At 31.8% G+C, this 23,281-nt stretch overlaps 1 protein-coding gene across 2 annotated transcripts in view; it reads left to right on the top strand.

Annotated features, from left to right (window-relative positions):
- The window catches only part of tyn (trynity), a 139,230-nt gene that overhangs the window by 101,158 nt on the left and 14,791 nt on the right, over nucleotides 1-23,281 (top strand). Inside the window, exons 1-4 of one of the 2 annotated variants that reach the window (XM_076403325.1) lie at nucleotides 17,337-17,483; nucleotides 19,576-19,639; nucleotides 21,204-21,367; nucleotides 21,438-21,665. In XM_076403325.1, the coding sequence (XP_076259440.1) occupies nucleotides 19,576-19,639; nucleotides 21,204-21,367; nucleotides 21,438-21,665 (456 nt within the window). In that variant the 5' untranslated portion in view covers nucleotides 17,337-17,483. Of the gene's footprint in view, nucleotides 1-17,336; nucleotides 17,484-19,575; nucleotides 19,640-21,203; nucleotides 21,368-21,437; nucleotides 21,666-23,281 lie in introns of those variants that run through there. The other variant, XM_076403324.1, reaches the window with a different exon arrangement.

The raw sequence follows: 23,281 nt of genomic DNA, 5'->3' as shown, positions 1-23,281 counted from the left end.
ATAGTTAACCATATACTATTTCTTATTTCAATCAAGTACATTATCATTGAAAATATACTTGTTAGCTTTTATCAGGTCTACAAATTAATTATCAGTATTTGCAGATAAATAGATGGTTTTACTATTATTAAATCGCATCGGGTAGATTTATAACCAACTTCATGTTGAAGCCTCATTGACAGGTTTCAGTTTTAAGTATTTCATTTCGTCGAAGTGTGAACAACACATTTTTTCAGTGCGTTAAAAATGTTTTAAATTATACAGAGTAAATCGCATTTATGGGAAGTTTTGCTTTTTTACTTATTAATTTGGAGAAAAAGGCAGCTGTATGTCATCCAATGCTGTATTAAGCTTATGGTAATTATTCTCCATAGATATCAATATGTGATTATTGATTTCGACTTTTTACAAATAACGATTTTGACACTGAAAACAACAAAATATGAAGGTATTACTTCATGATGATCCATGTAACATGCACAAAAAGTATGCAAAGTTATTGGGAATAACACATGAAACCATTTCCGAATTATTCAAAATCTTGTACGTATAAACCGAAGCCAAGAGACACTAAAGGGGGTTTGATCATGTATAAAATGCTGCTTAAATAGAAAAATAGGAAAGGTCTCTAACATTATATTACTACTGATGATGAAAAGTAGATCCATTACAACAAACTAAAGCGAAAAAATCATGTGGACTAATAACAAAACCAAATCTCCATGGCTCCAACCAATGCTTGGTGGGATCATTTTGGTATAATATACTATGAGCCACTAAAACTAAATTTAACCATCAATGGGAATCGCTATTAACTACAACTGTAGTTCAACTGAAAGGCCGGAATGAGCAAAGACACAACAATGTTATTCTTAAGCATGACAACACTGGAATATGTTGGAAAACCGGTGAAAATATACTTGGAAACATAAAAATGAGAAGTGATGCCCCACCCGCTGAATTCTCCAGACATTATTTCTTCTGTTACTACTTGTTCCGGTATATAAGTCGTGATTTGTCTGAGCAGCATTTCACTTTTTATGGAGGTACCAAAACTAGGTTGATAAAGTTCTTTAAAATTAATTTGTAGGATTAGTATTATATTCAAATTTTTCCAAAATTACCTTGTAAATCAGCTTTGCATATTTTGTATTAATACGAGCACCTCGTAATCGAATTATGAAGATTAAACTGCTCTTTCATTAAGCTCTTAATAGATCCTTGTATGCGGAATGAACTCGACTACACCCAACAGATTGCGGACAAGGCGTTGATTTTGTTTTATTGTTGACGACGGTTTAGTTGCATAGAAATGTGGCCCGATAATGGAAAAGAGAGGGGATTTGTTTTCCATTAGGAGAAAAGCCAAATCCGAGCGAGCAGTGGATTTTCCTTCGGGTAACGGTGTGAATGGTCTCGGAACGATATTTTTCTAAATGGGAATGTGACGGAAACGATTTATGTTACGCGAATGTTTAGGACAGAGATTCGTAGTTTAAACACTTTATCACTGATAAAGTGGAAAGTTGTTAATATTATTAGTTTTGTTCATCTTTTAACAAACGATACCTTTCTGTTTTTATAAACATCATCATAAGGACACTCACTAATGGCATAATGACGGTAATAAAGAATCACAAAAATGTTGATTTTTAATAATAATTTACAATTAAAAACCATTCGTTAATTTCTTCTTGTGTTTGTTTGTGAAATTTATCCAAACCGATGATGTTATTATAGGCAATGCTTCTTTCTACAATATATCTTTTTTCAGTCATGTTTCTAAGAAGGTAAATTACATAAAACACAAAAATTAAATGTATATTTATGAATGACAAACACTAACTTAGCTCCAGGAATAAAGTTAAGCCTGTTCCACCATGAACAATGATATATGTGTAATGAATTATTAAAAAATATTATGGCTAACACAACCTAATAAAACGTTGTGCTAACTTTCACCTTTTTCCATCAAATGTTGTTATCTTTACTTTATTATATGCTTTCAAAAAGGACTGTCTTTTAAAATCAATTTATTAAAGCTTCGTTAGACCTCTTCGTGGGTTATCTTAATACAATTTATATGCTATGTTGCCTAACAGTGTATAACATCCCCCAAAGAACTGCATATCCCTAAGTTTTCAATTGATCCTTTCCAGAGTAACAGTGTTCTTTGAAATAATTGTGTTAAATTGTATTCATTGTTTTTATACAGTTCAATTAATTTTCAATTTCGAATAAGGTTAACATCAAGGTCATTAGGCTCCCGCTTTGTATTGTGCGACTCCTTGTATTCATCCGCTCTCACTGCTTATATTAATATTAAGCTCAGCTGTAATATGCTAGAAATATTTCCAATAAAACTGCAACAACTTAATATTTAATAGTATCAATACATACCTGCCTAAGGCATATTACTGGCCCCATTATCTCGTTCATGTTCGAAACACCTGATGAAAGACAAAATGAGTTCCTGACTCTGACTATTTAATGGCTTAATATTTTCAATCAGAGTAATCACAAATAGTAAACAGCAGTTAGAAATGTATCAATACAAACGCCAAAACATTTGCCGGTTAACTCTTTAACGTAGTAACGAGTAACGCTAATTTACAAAATGAAAAAGAAAAATCGGCGCCTAGTTTAAAATAAATTTTACATTTTTTGCAAACTGAATATACATATGCTTTTAATATATAATGAAGATGTTACTAGTAGTTTTGTTTATTTCATAATTTCATCACGTTAGACAAAAAAACACATTTGAACCAAAATAAAACAACTATACTGGTTGGTCGGAAGATACTCTCAACTTGATCTAAAATCAAAGATATTGATTTATCAGTCAATCATAAAGACAATTTGAACCTATGGGGTGCAAATATGGGGTTGCACTAAAAATTCAAATCAACTAGTCATACAACGCTGCCAAAACAAAATTCTTCGATTAATTACGAATGCCTATCGCTACGTAACCAACGAAGAACTTCACGATGATCTGGATATCAAATGTATTTGCGAAATTATCCAAGATTTCGCATTAAAACACGAAAGAACATCACTAAATTGTACTAACGTGGAAGCAATACAACTACTAGACAACGCTAACGCTAACGGAAATCAGAAGATTGAAGCGAACCAAACCATACAGACTTATATAAAGTGTATAAGTTTAGTGTAAACTATAGCTTAAGTTATTATAATTTTATAATTGAGGAATACATATTGATATATTTATCCCGCACTCGTCTTGCTTGTCAATTAATCCAAGTACAAATTAAATGTAGTAATTATAAAAACATTGACCAAACTGTTATAGCATTGATAATGGAAGGGAGCATTCCCCACACTATAACCATGAAATAAGTACAAAATACTATCATTATAACGCCTGGTAAAAAATTAGTAAATGCAGAGTAATACTGTCTAAAGAGTACCCAATGATAGAACGATCATAAGTTGAGAACTGTAACACTAGTGTTATTGAGATGAAGTATTCTTACACATTGTTAAAATATCTCAAAATAGGCTAAAGGCCTAATTTTTAAAAACAACATAAGGACAATTTACTTTGCCCGAAATAAAAATGATTTCAGCAAACAAATTTATTTGAGAACTAGTTTCATTCAAATATCACTGAAGTCGTAAAGTAAAAGAAACTGAGTAAAGATCTAGTTTAAAAATTCATAGGCGAGCATGTCTAAACACATATTTTGTAAAGTATATAAAGTATTACAGATGCATGTGAGTATAAGTTTATAAGGATATTATTAAAATAAACTTCAAAAAAATTAAACATCCACCATCAAATGTATATAATTTAAAACTTTTTTGTGTTGTAGTTACTATCAACTATGTAAAATTAAGATTTTGATAGCCATTTGAATACATTTGCTTCTGTACCTTCAAATTTTCATCATAACATTTTTCAGCAGGTTTGCCATCGATGCAATTTCGATTCGGTCTTATTAGTAAAGTAAATTATTATCGTACTTACACGAGCAAATTATTGCGTTTTTAGAGTTATAACCAGCACTTATTAATTTTCTTGCCAACCATTATAGTGATAGTATTTTTACTAATTTTTCTTCTATATTCTATAACATTTCATCATTCCTATTTCATTTTATGTCCAGTGTGACATTCACTCAGTGTATTCTATAAAAATTCTAGTATTCTATATAAAATTATTATTTCAGTTACAGTAACCATCAACGTATTGAATCGTTATTTTCCTTGATACATCCCAGCTCAATTTTTCCATTCCAAATGAGTTTTGATGTTATTGCTTCAACTGAACATTGAAATCCTTGAAATCACATTCATTTAAGTATGCATTACTAATCCTAGCCATCTTAAGAATAGGATGGATATACCTTAGTGGCTGATGGTCATTGAAGAAGAATGTTGAGTCAAAAAGCTGCAAACCTGATAAAGAAAACATATACTATAATATAACTGCCAGCTTAAGAAAATTCTTATAACTCCCATTTATACCACTCATTCACTTCTTGATTTCATTCATATTCACGGACAGCAGAGCCAATTTTGATGACACACGTTTTATTATATTTTGTTTTTAATTTAATCTTGAAATTTTGTTTATATTCATACGATAGGTAGATATTAAAATGGCGTCGAATGTTTACTTCTAATTTTGACGAATTGATGATGCTTAACAAACTTATTAAACAGCCTAGCATTATAGTTATAGTATTTTTATTTGTTTATCTTCAATATTATATCACATTTCAGGTCCAGTGCGACATTCACTCAGTTTAATTCTACAAAAGTTCTAGTATTCTATATAAAATTATTATTTCAGTTACAGTAGCCATCAACGTATTGAATCGTTATTTTCCTTGATACATCCCAGCTTAATTTTTCCAAGTCAAATAAAATTAAAAAATTTTAAATTTTTAAATTATATTTCTATTAAAATCTTAGTAATCACACTTATAATTTAAACTTAATAAAACAAATAATTTACTCTAGATTCCACTTTTGACTCTTTATTAGAGTCATCATGCCTATTGTAATATAGATGGCAAACCCGCTGAAAAATCTTATGATAATTTTAAAATACAGATGCAAATATATTTGACAGTCCTACCTGGTAAGTAAAGGTAGCTTTTTGCTTATTTCTTGCTCGAGATTAATTTTTCAAGTTACTGTAAACTGAAATATTCTGCTGAGATTTCCAATAAAAACGTCAAACGATGACTGACACTTGTAGAGTAAGTGTCAGGCCAGAAATATAAACAGCAACCCTCGAGTAGAGAGGGGAAAAGATAAAGGAGGAAGGAGAAATAGAGATACATACGTAGATGGGTATTTTGTTTCAAATTATATAATCCGATATCAAATACAAATCCGAAAGAAGCTTGAAACTAACAATGAAAAATGCATCGGATAGCTCACGATCTCGTTCGGACCAAGGGCCCCAAGTGATTTATGAATCGAACAGCTCCTGCTATCGATTTAAAAGTTCGCTTTCGGCAAGCGGCGTAACAAGAGGCGGATTGTTCTATTTCTGAAAGCCTTCCAAACTAAAAACTATACAATAGTAAGAAAGTTCGTATAAAGATAAATGTTGAAAGTTTCTAGTGTATTTATTTTGCATATAACTTTTGCTTTATTTTAAAAATTACCTCAAAGTTTAATACTACTGTATAGAAAATGTTTGAAAAATAATAACCTTTAAAAATGTAATACACTGTAGAAATATATTGTTAAATATTTAAGAGATTATTGCTTTAGGCAATATAATAAAATCTGTACCAATTATCCCTTATAAACAGTTTCATTGAAATGACTCACTTGACTCAATTATATGTGTTATTGTTTATGACTTTATTTCATGAATAGTTCGGTGGATCATCTAATGATTGTAAATCAATGGAATAACACAACGCAAACAAACACACAACACAACACAATGAAAATTGGCTAGCGACATCAAATTACAATCTCCTTCATGGTGCTTTAATAGTTTTAAAATCTAACCTCTATATCTTCCAAAATGAAAGTGATTTTCTCAAAAATATAATTATGTTCACGGAGAGTTAAAAAAAGCTATCAAAAATGATATCAATAATGATATGTGGTAATGAAAGGTGTGTAAAATATAGCTCCCTATATTACCCCTTTGATGAAAATCATTTTACAAAAAAATATATGAAGCTTTAAAAGAGTCAAAGGTCAGAGAAATCTAAATTTGGTAAATAATAATGTTGAAGCAATTCGTACTTTGCTTTTTGAGCTTTTTGAATATGCAAAAACACATTTATTCTATAAAACCCGGTGTAGAGAATAAAATTGTTTTCACTTCTATCTTTCTCAATTATTTTATTTCTAATTATCCAGAAAGCTGCAATAACGATCTTACTTTACTGTTTTATAAAATTAAAACGAAATTATCAGATAAAATAATTTTGCTCCAAAAAAGCTGAAACCAATTTTGATTCTTGGCCAATTTCTAAATACCAACTCGGTTCGAGTCCAAAAAGGCCGTCTTCCGACCACTTTTTTCCACAAAGGGTCCTACATGGACATAAGAGATCCATTGAACCATACTTTAAATCCATTGACCTCTGAATTATTTTCAGCTCCCCAAGGGAGTTTTGCTGATATTGCTTCAACTGAACATTGGAATCCCTGAAATCACATTCAGTTGAGTATGCATTACTACTCCTAGCCATCTTAAGAATAGGATGGATATACCTTAGTGGCTGATGGTCATGGAAGAAGAAGAATGTTGAGTCAAAAAGCTGCAAACCTGATGAAGTAAACATATACCATAATGTAACTGCAAGCTTAGGAAAACTCTTATAACTCCCATTTATACCACTCATTGACCTCTTGATTTCATTCATATACACTGACAGAGGAGCCAATTTTGATGATACAAATTTTATTATATTTTGTTTTTAATTTAATCTTGAAATTTTATTTATATTCCTACGATAGGTAGATATTAAAATGGCGTCGGACGTTTATTTCCAATTTTGACCAATTGATGATGTTTAACAAACTTATTAAACAGCTTAGCATAATATATCTATAGGGAATTCGAAAAGGACGGTATGTTCAAAGAAATCCCCACGAAACTATAGATTTTAAAATGTCCAAGCAAGTTTTAAGAAATATCTTCGTGGCATAGACATTCATTTGGGTACCGTACGTTTCCGCCTTAGCGCAGCTCGGTCACGGTATCGAGAGCTGTTGTTCACAATTGTTTCAACTGACAACACTCGTGAGACGGCGACGATACATTCGCAGAACGCAAAAACCGCAAACGGATCAGAGATGGCACGTGCATCGCATGGAGAACGGGTCGCTTTTTACCCGTGTGTGCGTATATGTGCTGCTCTTGCTGTCAGGAACCTGCAGACGCATGGAACGTCGAGGAAGCTAGTTTTTCATCGGACAACAAGTGGGTCATTTCGAGATACAGTTAGACCTCCTATTGTCCATTTTTAATGAAGCCAGATGGTTTGCCATTCATATATCAGTTATCAGCTAAACATCAAGGACATGCCATATGGTCTATATAATAAGAAAGTATATTCGCTTTATGAAGTCACACCTAAAATATTCGCAAATGATGAGCTCAGAAATACGGTACTTTTATTGGATTTTTATGATCGTATTATGTCATAATATTACCTAACAGACATATTTAGTGTATTTTGATATATTTGCCTTTTTAAATATAACATTGGTATAAAAACTATTTAAAGATAATTTTCATAGTTATTATACAACTGACAATTATATAAAGCAAACAAGTTGTTCAGTAAAACTAAAACAATACCTTAACAAAATATCAGCCAGGTACTACATTAAAGCTTATTTCCTTTTAAAAAAATTTTAAATAAATAACATTATCAAAATTATGAGGAGAACATAACCAATTACCAACAGTACAAATATAACGACTTAACTTCCAATTATAGTCATTCTAATTAAAAAATATATACAGTCACAAGTTAATCAATAACTCAATCACAATCCAATCAATAACAGTTAGCAATGGTGCATTAAAATACTTACAAAATTAGTCAATAATACTCTTAATCAATCACAATGATTATGATACTTTAATTAATAATTATTTTTGATATTTAGGTTCAAGATATATTAATAATAACTTTCTCCATTTTATTTTAACATTAAACTTAATAAATCAACCATAATATAAATGATTTTTCCAAATAAAGCATTTTAAAACTAATTGCAAAAATGAATTAACGATGGCTATAATGTTACAATTAATAAATTCTTACTAAGTTTCTCTAAAGGTTATTTACAAAAAACTATTGCTTTTAATGGGGTTATACAGTTTATTATATTGAGATATGTTGAAATAGTGTCAACGCCAATTTTGTTCGCCAGGATTAATAAATGAATGTCAAACCTTCAACCTAATACTTGGTAAGTTGAACGTCATTAATAGACTTTTTTATATTCTTGACAATAGACGATATATTTGTAAAATCAACAGCTGATGAACAACAGCAATCAACAGTTTTCTTCGTCATTTTTGAAAGAATTTGATTGAACTATACAGCCACATTCATAAATATTTATATGTCTTCGTTTTATAGTAATAAACCATTGAAAACCAAAAAAAATACTTGAAAGTATGTATATATTATATGAATATACTTGAGCTAACTATAGAAATAAATAAATCATAGTTTCTTGGAAGAAAACTGGAATAAATAATTGCTGTCTTTTTTTACTTTCCTAACAATATCATATCTGTCATATTCATGTGATTTAATGGTTGAACTTTAGAGTACACTGGAAGATAATGAAAAATTCAGCCAAACTTTACAGGATTCAAGAAACCCAATCAACATCATAACAATTAATGGGAGTCACAGGACTTCTAATACTGCAGTAAACATGAAAACACTAACAGAAAAAGATACGTGCCGAATCTCTGGATAAAAGTTTCACTACGTCCAATATTCCACCATTCTAGAAATTTGATTGGTTACTTTAATATGCGTAATTTTAAGTTTTAATGAAATTTGATACCATTTGACTTTGACTTTTCCATACAAATTTTATTATAATATAATCACATTTAAATTCATATTTTTAACACTGTTCCATTTCAACACATTTTGAGTTTATACTCCACTATTTTTCAACCAAAATAGAATATGCTTATAAACTTACAAAAACCCTATGTATATATTTGCGTGCATACCAGGTAATACAATACCAGATAATACAAATGCCATACGACACATGCGCTTAATACAGATAAAAATATCTATCAGCTCTTATTTGAAAATAGGTGCACAATTGACGGAGAAATCGGCGAACATACATTAAGAAAAAAATATACAGCCGAACATAGAACCTCCACCTTTTTCGAAGTCAGTTAAAAATAAAAATAAACGCGCCATAGGCACGAAATAAACCAACCAAATGCATTTGCGACCAAATGCATAATAAATAAAAAAGTAGTAAGTTGAAAGTAGTGACATCTATATATTGGACGTCGCGAAATATTTCCTCTAAATTACCCATAAAGTTAAATCTCTATTTAAAGGAAATTATTACAATATAATCTTATTAACAATACATTTTAAAAATATCTTAAAGCATCTTTAGCCCATCTGAGATACTAAACACGTCAAAACTAATCAACAACATCTATCCTTTCAAACTATCCTCGAAATATTCTAATTAAATGTCCAAATTAAACTGTTTTCGATTACTGAGGGATATATTGAATGAATACGAACGAATCCGAATCGAATGTCAGGTCGAAATCGATGCTGCTGCCATCGACAGTGTTTTGATGAAGGGTCTTTATTGAAACCTATTCGGACGTTTTCGTATACTTCGCCTCGATTAAATCGTTGATTGAAAACGACTCAATGCTCTTTCTATCATTTTGCCCTTAGTCATCTTTAAAAATCATTTTTCATTATGCCGTTTGGATTATTGTTTGTTTGTTCGTACAGAATAAACTGGAAAAGGAAGACGCGATAAACATTTTTTTCTGTCTGGAAATTATGAGGGCTTTTAAATATACGATACGATAAAAGCTTTTTTACGTTGTATGTAATGTTTTGTAATTTTTTTTTCGTTGCGCAGTATGTAACTAGAATTCTGTTAAAATGGTGCGAATGAAAAGATTTATTACATTAAAAGATTTTTTATTTTCCCTGGTAGTTCAACAACCTCCCAATAAACAATAAGAGTTTAAATAATATCTATCAAAAATATAAATAAAAGGTAGAAACTTATTTCAGTAAATTGTCTGCTGTTCTAAGAATAACCTAAAACTTACACTAGAGTTCGTAGCTACGCATTAATCCGACCGGACACTAACAAATTTAAAATAAACGAAAACATTTAACAATAATTCATTTTTAAAAACAAATATTTTCCTATAAAATGACTTAAAAATGTATATATTTAATAACGAAACAAGCTGCTTAAAAAATATTGATTTTTTTATTATTTCAACAACTTGTACCAAAAGAAATTTTCACAAAACCTTTATGTCAAAACAAGGTTCTTCGATTGATTACCAATGCCTATCGCTATGTAACCAATGAAGAACTGCACGATGACCTGGAAATCAAATGGATTTGCGAAGTTGTGCAGGATTTCACCTTGAAACACGAAAGAAGATTACTAAATCATACTAACGTGGAAGCAATACAACTGCTGGACAGCGCGCAGGATGTCAGGAGATTGAAACGAACAAAACCATACGAACTTGTGTGAACATTTAGTGTGTATTATTAGTGTAAACTATAGCTATAAGTTAATAATTAATAAATAATTATAATTTTATAATTGAGGAATACATACTGATGTATTTTCTCGCACTCGTCTTGCTTGTTAATTAATCCAAGCACATAGGAAAAGTAGTAATAAATTAATTGTAATAATAATAATAATTAAGATTGTACTAAGCGTATCTAATAAAGATGTTATAAAAAACCTTTATTATTAAAAATTCATTCTTTAAATAATATTACTTAAATGTTTTCGAAAATGGAGTTTCGAAACAATCACTTTTAGTTGTACTATGATTTCAGTACAATGATTTGATTAGTTCAGTTCAATCCCGTTGCTGTTTTTCGCCGATAGGTCGATTCGTAGATAACCTCGTTTTCGATACATTGTTTTTCGTAAGTTTCCTGAAAGATGGAAAAACGTAGCAGCTATCGATGGACAATACTTTGAATAAAATATGTTTATCGATTTTTCACAAAAAATCTATAAAGGTAATGTATAGGCCTATATGTACAAACGATTATCGATATCAAAAGATTAAAACAACAATTTTAGCAATGTAGATTTACTAACAATTGGCTTTTAACAATCATGTTGATATTATGAATCAGAAAGTTAATAAAATAATTGAATTGAATTTAAGATATAAGTTGTAACATTTTATATATTTGTTATAACTATAGAAAAATAAAATGCAATAAACCTAGCATACTTCCAAATGCAGTGTTTAACAGTTAGAATTTATTAAAAAATACATTTGATCATAATAAAAATGGATTAGAATCACTTCATCAACACTAGGGCATTAAGCAGCCTACTGGGGCTAAGAGAGCAACAACAGAACAAAATTCTATACTCAAGACTGACACTAACTTAATAATATTTGGATGTTCTTAAATATAAATCTATCTATATTGTGTCATATTCTATATGAATTTAAAGGTTGTACATTTCAATGTACACTTACAACCATTTTTTAACTTCTTCAAAATTGGCAATATGCCCCATCGATGCGATAAGGTGGTAGTTGGAAAGAGCCAAGTCTAATGAAACTTCACATCCAATATGAGTATGTGAAAAATGTGTATTTTGTTTATCTTACTCTTTGTAGGACATCCCCATAATTGAACCATATATGTCCATATAGATTTCAGTATTTGCTTATATGATAGCAATTTATTATATACTGATAATTGTGATTTCCTTCCAATTAGCCAGTACATTTTCCTATATTTCAATTCCAGTTCTTTTCTTTTCTTTCCTTCCAGCGAAATTTTGCATTAAGATTCATTCTGAGATATTTAGCGTTGTTGCAATATTGAATGATAGCATTATTTATTTGTTATTGGTAATTGTATTGTACTTGTATACTTGTATCTGATTGTAGGTGAACTGAACTGAATCTATTGGATTATGCACAGATTTACTTTCGTTAACTTTTATTTTCCAAGCTTGTGTGCAATTATTTATATTGTCACTTGCCTGTTATCATTTTCGTGAGGCTTCTTCACTATTGTCTCCGGCAGCTATAATTGCAGTAACATTAGTAAATATAGCCATCGTAATATTCTCCGTTTTGTGGTATATCACAAGCGTAAAGTGGATAAAGCAGTGGCCCTAGTACACTTCCTTGTGGTACACCTACTTTAGCTTCTTTTATTGTACAGTAAGCTTCTTCTAGTTTGACTCTAAATGTTCTGGTTGTAATGTTCGATTTTAATAGTAAGTGTGTTGTTTTGGTAATATTTTCTGTAGTTTATGAACAAGGCCTTCATGCCAAACCTTATCGAAGACGTGCTACATCTAATTATATAGCTGAGCAAACTTTTTTACATTCATTAAAAAATTTACTATTTTGGTGGAACGTAACTTGAAACGTGTAGTTTTGAGGTTAATACCAGTAGAAAAAAATCATATATGTATCAAATTATAACATTATATATTTATGGCTAGTGAAATCTGTTACAAAAACCAGAAAGTAGTTACCTATTCATCTGGTACGCACTAAAAGTTTAAATTAACTCAAATGGTGCTATAAATATATCCGGAATATATTAACGTTAGATAATCAGTGCGTGGGCAAGGCTTGTCTCCAATGATATACGGTTCTGCGCGCTCTTCGACATAACAGATCCTTAGTCGCCATATCTGGAAGGATCTTCTATCGCCCTTAACCCCGAAATGTAAATGTCCGCCCGAAGAATTTCCCAAGTACCGGTCCTGGTATCTGGTCGTGGACGACGCCGAGTACGTTGATCCCCATGGTTCCTTATATGCAATACACCAAGTCGACCTACGACCTCGGTTCAGGTTCTGGGAATGCCACGGGCTGGTGGTGGGTGGTACCGCGGTGCCATTACCGCCGCCTGATGGCCCTAAGCGTTATTCAATTTCGCTCTTTTTCCCGTGTTTTAGAGGCACTAAGCAGGCAGCCGACAACTCTCCACTCTTAGCGCTGTAGAGTCGTGTTGTCATTCGGAGACGTTCGAGATTTTAACGACGTGTAAACGGCTTACCGAAACGTCTGAAACGTTTGAAAACATCGACTGATACTTAACTCCGCTTTAGCGAGAGCTCATCCAGAGCTTCCTCGGTCATTTCGCATTTTAACGGTGTACAAATAATGACCCTTTTATTCAATCGTATTTGCTCAACTAATTCCGATTTTGTGAGAATATTCCCAAGACAAGTCCTACATAAAATGATTTATATACGTTTTGCTTATAAAGTGTTGTTTTTTGATGGTTTATTTGATATTCAATTTTTTTTTATTTTAATAAAAATAAATTGTAGTTAATTTAAAATATATATGCAAATCAAGTTACCAAAGGAGTCAAGCAGACTCAAGCTCTTCAAATAATTGCGTTTATACTTTTGTTGTTTGATTTGAAGGCTGCTCCATCATATCATAAATATCGGCTTTAATTTCATAGATTTTGTAGTTATGATTTTGATGTTATCGTCAAAGAATGGCCTGGTGAACAAAAAAGTTCTAAAACGATGAACTGCAAGACTTATTGGATGGAAACCCAGCTCAAACTCCCAAAGAACTGTCAGAAACCTTAGCATTTATTAAATCAGCTATTACCACCTATTTATAAGCGATGGGAGATATCCAAAAGGAGGAAAACAAAATAGTTAAAACTAATTGACGAAATTACCGTTTCAAAATTGCGATTTCATAGCTTGCCGGACAAAAAAACAAATATTTTGGAAGGAGTATTGTTACTGATTACTGACGATGAAATTAGATCGAGTATGAAAATCTTAAGGGCAAAAAATCATGGGTTACCTCTGAAGGGCCATCCACATCGACACCGAAGTGCATGTGGTGGAACCAGCTGATCAGATGCCCGGGATCAGGAATTACATGCCTCAGTACATACCTTTTTAAACTGAGATGAATAATCAAAATACCACACCTAATATCTAATATCTATATCTATAATGTCTATCACCACCTGTCACCTAATAGAATGACACACACTAATACGGCGCCGATCTTCGGGATGACATTAATAATATGTTGACAAATTAAATATTTATGTTGATTAAAATATTTTAAAATTTTAAAGAAATGCATAGAAAACAAATTTTAAAGTTAAGAGATATAAATTATCTTTGTTCGTCATAAAAAAACTACTTTCTTGTTTACTAACACTTGCTTAGCCCTGAAAGAAAAAGCCCAGGAACGTTAAATCGTAATAAACCATCATTCTTTATGTTAACAGAGTATACGAAAGAACCTGCCTTCGTTCTGATATCTGTTTGAAAAGCACTCGGGACCACTTAAAGTGTTCCAATAGAAGCTGCTAATTGTTCTCGGGGCTATATAGAGCCTCCGACGGTTCGATATTTCGATAGTCTCGTCTCGCCATTGAAATTCCGTCCGGTCCATCACGATTTTTGATTTTCGTGAGGGCAATCGCTCCATGACGTGAGAATTAATCCGATATCCCTTTATAAGCTGTTGGCATCCATGATTGGTATTCAATCCTTTTCACGAGACGTTGCTCTTTCCGTTCAGGTCTTAGTGTCTTATCAGTTAAGATGCAAATCTAACTTTCGCATAATGTTGAATTAAAGCGATCGTAAAAAATTGTTGTCAGGAATATATTGTCGAAAACGCCAAAAAAAATCCATAGATAGTCTAGAACATCAACGAAAAATCAAAATATAATTTTTTTAATAGTATATGAAAAAAGGGATTCAAATAATATAGTCGCAGAAATTACATAATAAAAACTACCTAATCTAATTCATCTCGTACATATAAAGTCGAAATATCTCGATATATCTCTTATGATAACAGGTCAATTGAAAAGTCCCCGGCCTGACACATAGATGGCGCTACTAGAATTGAATCAATATGTTTTTTAGTTAGCCCTAACCCTCAAAAGATGCCTGTATAAATTGAGAGCTGTCGGATCATTAGTTTGTGGATTATAGCATTTTGAGTGAAGCAATTTTTGTTATTGTGAAAAAAATTTATAAAAAGGAATTTCGTTTGGATAAAATTGCTTTTTGAAGGGAAAAAATACAGTTAAAGCAAAAACTTGGCTTCATGCCGAGTTTCTGGATACTGTCCCAGAAAAATCAACCATCAAGGATTGGTATGCTAAGTTTAGACGTGGTGAAATGAGCACCGAAGACGGTGAACGCAGTGGACTGTAAATTGAAATTGAATGAACTAGCAAACACTCTGAAAATATCAACTGTGCGTGTACATTATATCATTCACGAATATTTAGATATGAGAAGCCTCTGTGTAAAGTGAGTGCCTCTTGAGCTCACTTTTGACTCAAAACAACGACGAGTTGATGATTCGGCGCAGTGTTTGAAGATGATCAAGCGTAATAAACCCGAGTTTTTACATCGATATGTGACAATAGATGAAACATGGCTCCATCATTTCGCTCCGAAGTCCAATCGACAGTCATCCGAGTGCATTGCACACGATAAACTTGCTATAAAGCGTGGGAAAACGCAACAGTCGGCTGGCAAGGTTATGCGTCTGTATTTTGGAATGCCCATGGAATAATTTTCATTGACTACCTTAGAGAAGGAAGGACCATCAACAGCGACTATTACATAGCATTATTAGACCGTTTGAAGGACGGAATCGCCGAAAAACGGCCGTATTTGAAAAAAAAGTGCTGCTTCACCAAGACAATGCCACGTGTCATAAGTCAGTGAAAACGATGGCAAAAATCAATGGATTGGGCTTCGAATTGCTTCCTCATCCACCGTATTCTCCAGATCTGGTCCCCCGCGACTATCCTGTTCTTAAATCTCAAAATAATGCTCACTGGGAAGGAATTTTTGTCATATGAAGAGGTAATCGCCGAAACTGAGGCCTATTTTGAATCAATGGACAAATCGCACTACAAAAATGGCATCGAAAAGTTGGACGGTCGCTATAATCAGTGTGTCACCTTTGGAAGGAATTATGTTGAATAGAAAAAACTAGTTTTGCCAAAAAAATGTGTTAACAGAGTTTTATAAACACTGAAACAAATGGTAACCAGACAAAGTAATGTCCCATTGATCAATTGTCGCTGATATGTTATTTAATGGTCGGACCAGGTTTGAACAACTTACGGTGAACAATTTTTCCTGATTTCACCAATTACTAGACACCATCTTCTAGGTATCAAACTCGGTGAGATTTCCAATCGTATATGAAGCTACTCTGGGCTCCATAAATCACGTTCTTTTCTTCACACATTATTGTCATACATAATCTACTTTTCATTAACCGTAATCATTCATTTCAAAAATGGCTTTTGTTTTATTCCACCAGCAATTCACACATGAAAATTCTACCCACTAAATATTTGTGAACATGTGAACCTAAGTATCAATTTTTTTTTAGTATCCATTCATATATAAGCACCCACCTCAATTATTTTCTTTCTTCTTCTTCCTTAAATAAATGTTTTTAGTCTACATATTAAGTCTTTGTAGATGACAAACTTTGTCGAAACCTTGCACTAGATCTAAAAAATGCTGAAAAGTCTAATGTTTGTTAATGTTTTAATCATGCAGAAAACGTTTCTATTCAGAATATTATTTATTACAATTCTTCGTTTACCATAAACTTTATCATTAAATTAACTATTATAGAATGCAGAACTACAACTATAACGATAATTAAACCATAATTTATTGAAATAAGACTTTTACTCTTCAGTGACGGAAATAACATTTTTCATTTGATGATTAAAACTGTTTTATTGCCACCGATAATTTTACCACATAGTAACATAAGAAAACCATAAAGACCTCGTCAATCTTGAAACTATGTCTTCCTGGGTCAACGATTGTACAAAACCGAACGCATGTTTACTTACGAACAGATCTCGGACCTATAAATTCCGAACGTCCGAGAAAACTGGTTGCAGCATGAATTGGATGGACCCAGCTCTCAATTCGACAGTTTTTACGACTGATTCAGGTTCAATGTACCAACCGGGCTCAGTGGGTCAGTGGTGCCAACTGACGGTCTACGGTAACGGCACACATAAAAACCGGCTTCAATATGGTGAGCTCTTCGATCATCCGTTTTGGTTCAGTCTTTGTTTTTTTCTGCGTCGGTGTGGTGGTGTCGAAATCGAACGATCATTAAATCCGATCGGAGAGTGCCGTGATCTTGACCGTTTCGAGGATTCATCCTGTGTTTCAGTGATATTACATTTTTGAATAAGGTACATTGAGCAAAAATGGTTACTTATGGGTTATACTACCTTGTAATATTAAACTTGAGTAAACTTGAACTTGTTTTTTAAGTAGGTCGTGATAATTTTGTTTTAAGAATGTATCATCATTAATAATGCTAAATATTTATAAATTATTGCAAATCAGTAATCAAATAATAATAATTCATTATTAGTATTAAACTTGTTAAGATAATATGTAATAAAATCTAATATTATTTTAAATTAATTATAATTATATTTCATAAAAAAAAATTTATTTTACTATACATATATGGGAAATATAAGTTATAATTATTAATTAAAAAATATTTTTAAAGCTTTAAATTACCTTGACAATTTTAATTTATTTTTTATTATATCGTAATATTATTATAATTTTAATATACATCTTACAATATTATTATAATATTTACCATTAAAGGTGTATAATGTCAAAGTTTGGCCTTAATATACTCTTGAACTTGTTTTTATTAAAATAGTCAATCTAATATAGCTTATTAAATAATAATATGCTTAAAAAATTGTTTAATATAGCAAGTACTGTTTTGCTAATTAATGTATTCTTGTAATGGTATAAATATAAATATATTATTCCTTACACTATATATTTATTATCACAAAAATAAAGAACTGTTAAAGATTATATTATTTCGCCTGAACTACAAGGGATTGGACAAAATAATATAAACACATCACATATGTACAATAATTTTTAAAACAATTGAAATTATTCGCGAAATAAATTCCTAGGGTATCTGAATAATTTATTGAAATGTTGTCCCATTCTCGTCCAAGAACATCCGCCTATTACTTCTATGATGTTCGAGATGGAAATCTACTCCTTACTCTCTGCTATAATGGTTCAATTATATTGAGGTTTGACTCTCTAGATCGTAGAGTTCTTTTGGGGTTCTCCATACATAAAACCCATCGTCAAGTGCCCATATTTTATGATCGTTGCACCACTCCTTTCGCAGCTCAGCATTGATTTCTACATTATAAATGATTTTGCTTTCAACGAATGTTATGTTTGTGGAGCTTGCATAGTACTGTTTTATCAAAATAGTATTACTCAAGTTTAGTTTTGCTGTCACCCTTGAATTTTTACGGCATAAAAAGTATTTGTCAACATCATTAATTAATTACTTCTTTTATATCATCTATGAAAATGCGTATGACTTTGCATTATTGCAACTGAAAACTTTTTTTAATCTAATTGATATTAGACAGATTTTAGATAGTCTTACAAATTTTTTGTTATAGCTCTTGTCATTCATATTTTGGTCATTCTCATTGATGGGTAATAAGTTAAATTGAGTTTACTAATTTTTATAGAACTAAAAAATGTTAAGAACAAATAGTTTTTGTTAGAAGACGACTTAAATAAATCATATTGTACAGCGTGACTTTTGGTATCGTTTATAAGATAGCGTGATGATTCAAATTCTCGATTACCATACACTCTATATTACGACAACCCCCCTAAAAGGCCCGTTTAAAATATACGGCAGACACTCAACTATGTCTGGTAGGAGCTTGAAGTATTCCAAAACTGTCTAGCTACTTGAGAATCTTCATATAGTTGCCCAAGTAATATACGTACAATGTAGATTTTATAAGATAAGGTAAATTTTCACATCCCCTTTTTTATATAATATAATAGTGAAGTAAAACTATCCACAAAACCATTTATTGATATAAAACAATAAATTATATTATTAACGACTCTTTAACCAATAGAATATACTGGCAGACGTTGAATAACAACTGTTTTATGGGAAACAAATTATTGGATGAAACACATAATATTGATCCAAGATTGCTCAGATCCATTTATCATGATTTAATCTCGCTACGAGAAAATGATTTTTGATGTGTAATACAAAGATCGATTAAGCAACGATCTTCTTTACTGGATTGCGATAGTCCCATATATTGAATGACGTCCTGAACAATAAAGCAATGATGGTTATAACGCTGCATATTTCTTCTCGCGCTGATCGATTATTCTGTTCGATATAATTTCGTCTCAGAGCGAAGAAGAAAATGATTATTAATTTCGTTTTCTTTTGTTTTTCAGATGGCCTACGCGCAACAGTTGGTCATTAGTATATTACTGGCACTTTTTGTACACGACTGTCTTGGTAAGTAAACATGTTTGCGTTGTTTGAAAATGTTTAATTAAAACTCAATATTTTGTAGTATCTGATTAATTGATTTTATATTTCAGTTCGCAACTACAATTCGTTAAAGTTAATTAAGTTTTGAAAAAATTGACCTAATAATATAACTCATTTAATTTAATTAATATAGTTGCACTGATATACTTTGAAAGTGTTTATAGAAAACAACAAATTGAATAAAATGCAAATAAAATGCTTTCAAATAAATTTTAATCTGATAAACTGGTGGTGTAGACGAAAAGAATATTCAATGACATTATTTTAGTTTTTGATAGTCAAATCACACTAGTATATTTTAACATATATTAAATTCAATAAATCGTGTATCGCACTTAAATGTGTTATAGCGCTTTCTTCCTTTCCATTTTCGTCAAGTTTTTTTTCTCTATATTTTTTATATTATCATTAAAACTATTAATAATATGGGGCTGCTCTGTTAACTTAAACTAAGCTTAACTTAAAAACTTATTGAAGTTGTACGAGTTATAATCAGTAATAATCAAAATCTCCTAATAATAAAATACAAAATCAAGTAGAATTGTAGAGTGGCTAAAACCTCGACTTTACTGTGTTTTAGTGAATTAAACGAGGAATTATTGAATATTCACCTTAGCCATCTTATTTAGCTTCTCATATATAAAAACTGCTACAGAAAATATATGTATAGTCCTTCCAATAAAACAGCTAATACACGTCACAGACGACGTCGAATACACTGCCAAATGCAGTTTGTAAAACTGTAAAACTCGTTTTAAACTCGGAGTGAATGTTTCCTTCTCATTTCATCCTAGTTAAAAAGAAACAGAATGCTGTTTGATGTGTCAGAACATACAACCAAATAAGTCTACAAAATCGATTTATATTGGTACTGGACGACCCTGTTGTAAAATGTCGACAAAATCGTAGAAATATTAATTATAATAATTAGATTACAAACCGGCAAAAAAAAGTAAACCAAAAGTTAATGCGGCAACATTGCGATCTGCTGACGTCCTAATTTTTTATAACGTACATTGGCTATTTTATTGGATAGATTATGGAAAACATCCAAAGAAATATCGTAAAAGTGTATTTTGACAGTCTACCAGTAAACTAATAAATCACTGACACAAGTATATTAAAGTTCAGTACGTTACGTCAATAACAGATTGTATTTATAGTGTATCCAAGCATAACATTATGTTTTTCTAATCAAACGAAATTTATTTCACAAACCTAACATAACTAAAATAGTATAAAAAATGCTTTAAATTACATTATTCATTTTAAATTACATATTACATAAATTCAATAAATTTTATTAAACTATACAATAAAACTGAAAAATTATGTATTTGTAGGAATATCATTTAAATTCAATAATTAAAATACTAGATGAATATCACTTAAGTACCATTTATCAGTAACATTTTTTCTAAAAATATAATATACTCAAAAAATTATTACATTTTTAATCAAATACTACAAAACAATTATTTTTCTTGACTTATTTTTTAAATAATATTATTAACACAATTAATTCCAGGTCGAATAGCATTTGAGAAACTAACGGACTATGACTACAAAGGCACCACATATTACACCGTCAAGAACTTAAGTCTTTACGAGTGTCAAGGATGGTGTAGAGAAGAGCCTGACTGCCAAGCCGCCGCTTTTAGTTTCGTACTGAATCCACTCATTCCAGTTCAGGTAATATAACCTCCATTACAAAGAATTATGATTAATTAAAACTAATTTAACGATTTAATTATTGTTACAGGAGACGCAGTGTCAGCTTCAGAACGAGACGCAGGCAAATATTCCAACCGCTACGCCTCAACGGAGCGTGAACATGTACTACATGTCGAAGCTCCAGTTGCGTAGCGACAACATCTGCCTGAGGCCGTGGGCTTTCGAAAGAGTGCCGAACAAAATGATCAGAGGTCTAGACAATGCATTAATTTACACGTCGACCAAGGAAGCTTGTCTCGCAGCTTGTCTCAATGAGGTAAGGTCCCGCAAGTATGCTAAAACAATTTCAATAAACAATTAAATGGTCGTGATCGAAATCTAATTGCTGATCAAAAACGAGGTCGCATTTATTTCCTTCAATAACTGACCTCAATTCTTAGAATAATAACTAACGCGATCTTAAAACTAACACGTAAAGATCGTTAAAAGATATTTAAAAAATGAACACAGCAGATTACAAGACATGAAAAATCGACTATATTTAGCTGATATTTAGCAGCATATACTTGGTATTGTTGATTTTTAATTTTGAGCGATAATCAAATCTTATAAATTTCTTTATAATACTCTTCTGTATCGAACTTCTCTGTAATTCACCTTTGATTCCCTGTTTAATTAAAAAATATACTGCTGAAATTCATCAAGTGCTATTGAATACTTATAATGAGCAATACCGCACGGAAACAAATGTGAATATAATTTTTTTATATATTTTAAAGTATCCTTTTTACCAACGAGGATTTATCTGGACTAGACCTACTGTTTAACGTTGGCTCCGAACCACGGTCCTCAGCATTAAGCCTACCGACTGGCCAGTAACCAACTTAGAGACCATCTCAGAATACATCCGTTCTTACACAGCCTGATTACTGGCGTGACTGGGATAGTTATTCCGTGTCCGATTTTCCACTGCTGGCTATAAAGACATTAACAATTACAATCATAAACATAAAGTACATCCATTCCCCAGCAGGAATCGAACTCGCGATTATCGTAACAGTAGGAGGCCATCCTGTCGCCTTATCCACTGAGCCACCAAGCCGACTACTTTAATAATGGTTTTAATGATTCAAAAACTTAGTTAACCAAATGAGGGCGTCACGCCACACAAGATGAATTAAGAATGCAACTGCAATGAAAACTGCATTTGTGAATCGTTTCTGAAACAAAACAGAATGGAGCCACGCGACAAAAAGTGGCACAAAAACAGATGAAACTAAGTACTAGTGTGTGCAACTAAGTGTTAAAAGAAATGTTCACTTTGAACTGCTCAAAATTGGCTCACCCATTAATTTGATGCTCAGCTCACAACAGATAATGCGGTTGAAGGAAACGTTTTAAAAAACCCCTTGAATTGATCAGACCAAAAATCCACCAATTCAATGACGTTGGATATAGAAATCACATCCTCACCCTCTGCTCTAAAACTCTCCATGACGATTCAGTTATGTTGGCGATTGTACTGACCAGGGAAAATGCATGATGATATTTTGGTGCTCCTCAAACCACGACTGAACCTTTTTGGCTATGTATATCATCTTGGGATATAGCAGTGTTTGCCAGCAATATGCTAATCATTAAATGAAGCTAGTCATTCATCATTGAGGATGGCGAGATGTTTAGTCTGAGTAATCCTACCTTGATGTGGATCAGAAAACCGGCTGAATACCACGATATTGCCGCCCAAAACATAACGGAATCTCCTCCATTCTTGACTATAGAAAGCAAGCAGTTCAAAGCATACGGTTCTTTTGAGGTTCTCCATAAACCCGGCCCTTTGCAGTAAACTACGTAAACGATAATTAATCGGGCCATAGCACATTCTTCCTACCACGAAGAATTCATATTTTATTATCGTCACTTCTTTTGCTG

This window comes from Rhynchophorus ferrugineus, unplaced genomic scaffold (genome assembly GCF_030347505.1).
Source record: "Rhynchophorus ferrugineus isolate W39M unplaced genomic scaffold, kcgeb_rfMv2 rfM4, whole genome shotgun sequence".
Classification (NCBI taxonomy): domain Eukaryota; kingdom Metazoa; phylum Arthropoda; class Insecta; order Coleoptera; family Curculionidae; genus Rhynchophorus; species Rhynchophorus ferrugineus.
Note: the sequence above shows the minus strand (reverse complement) of the source record. Positions and strands in the feature narration are given on the sequence as shown.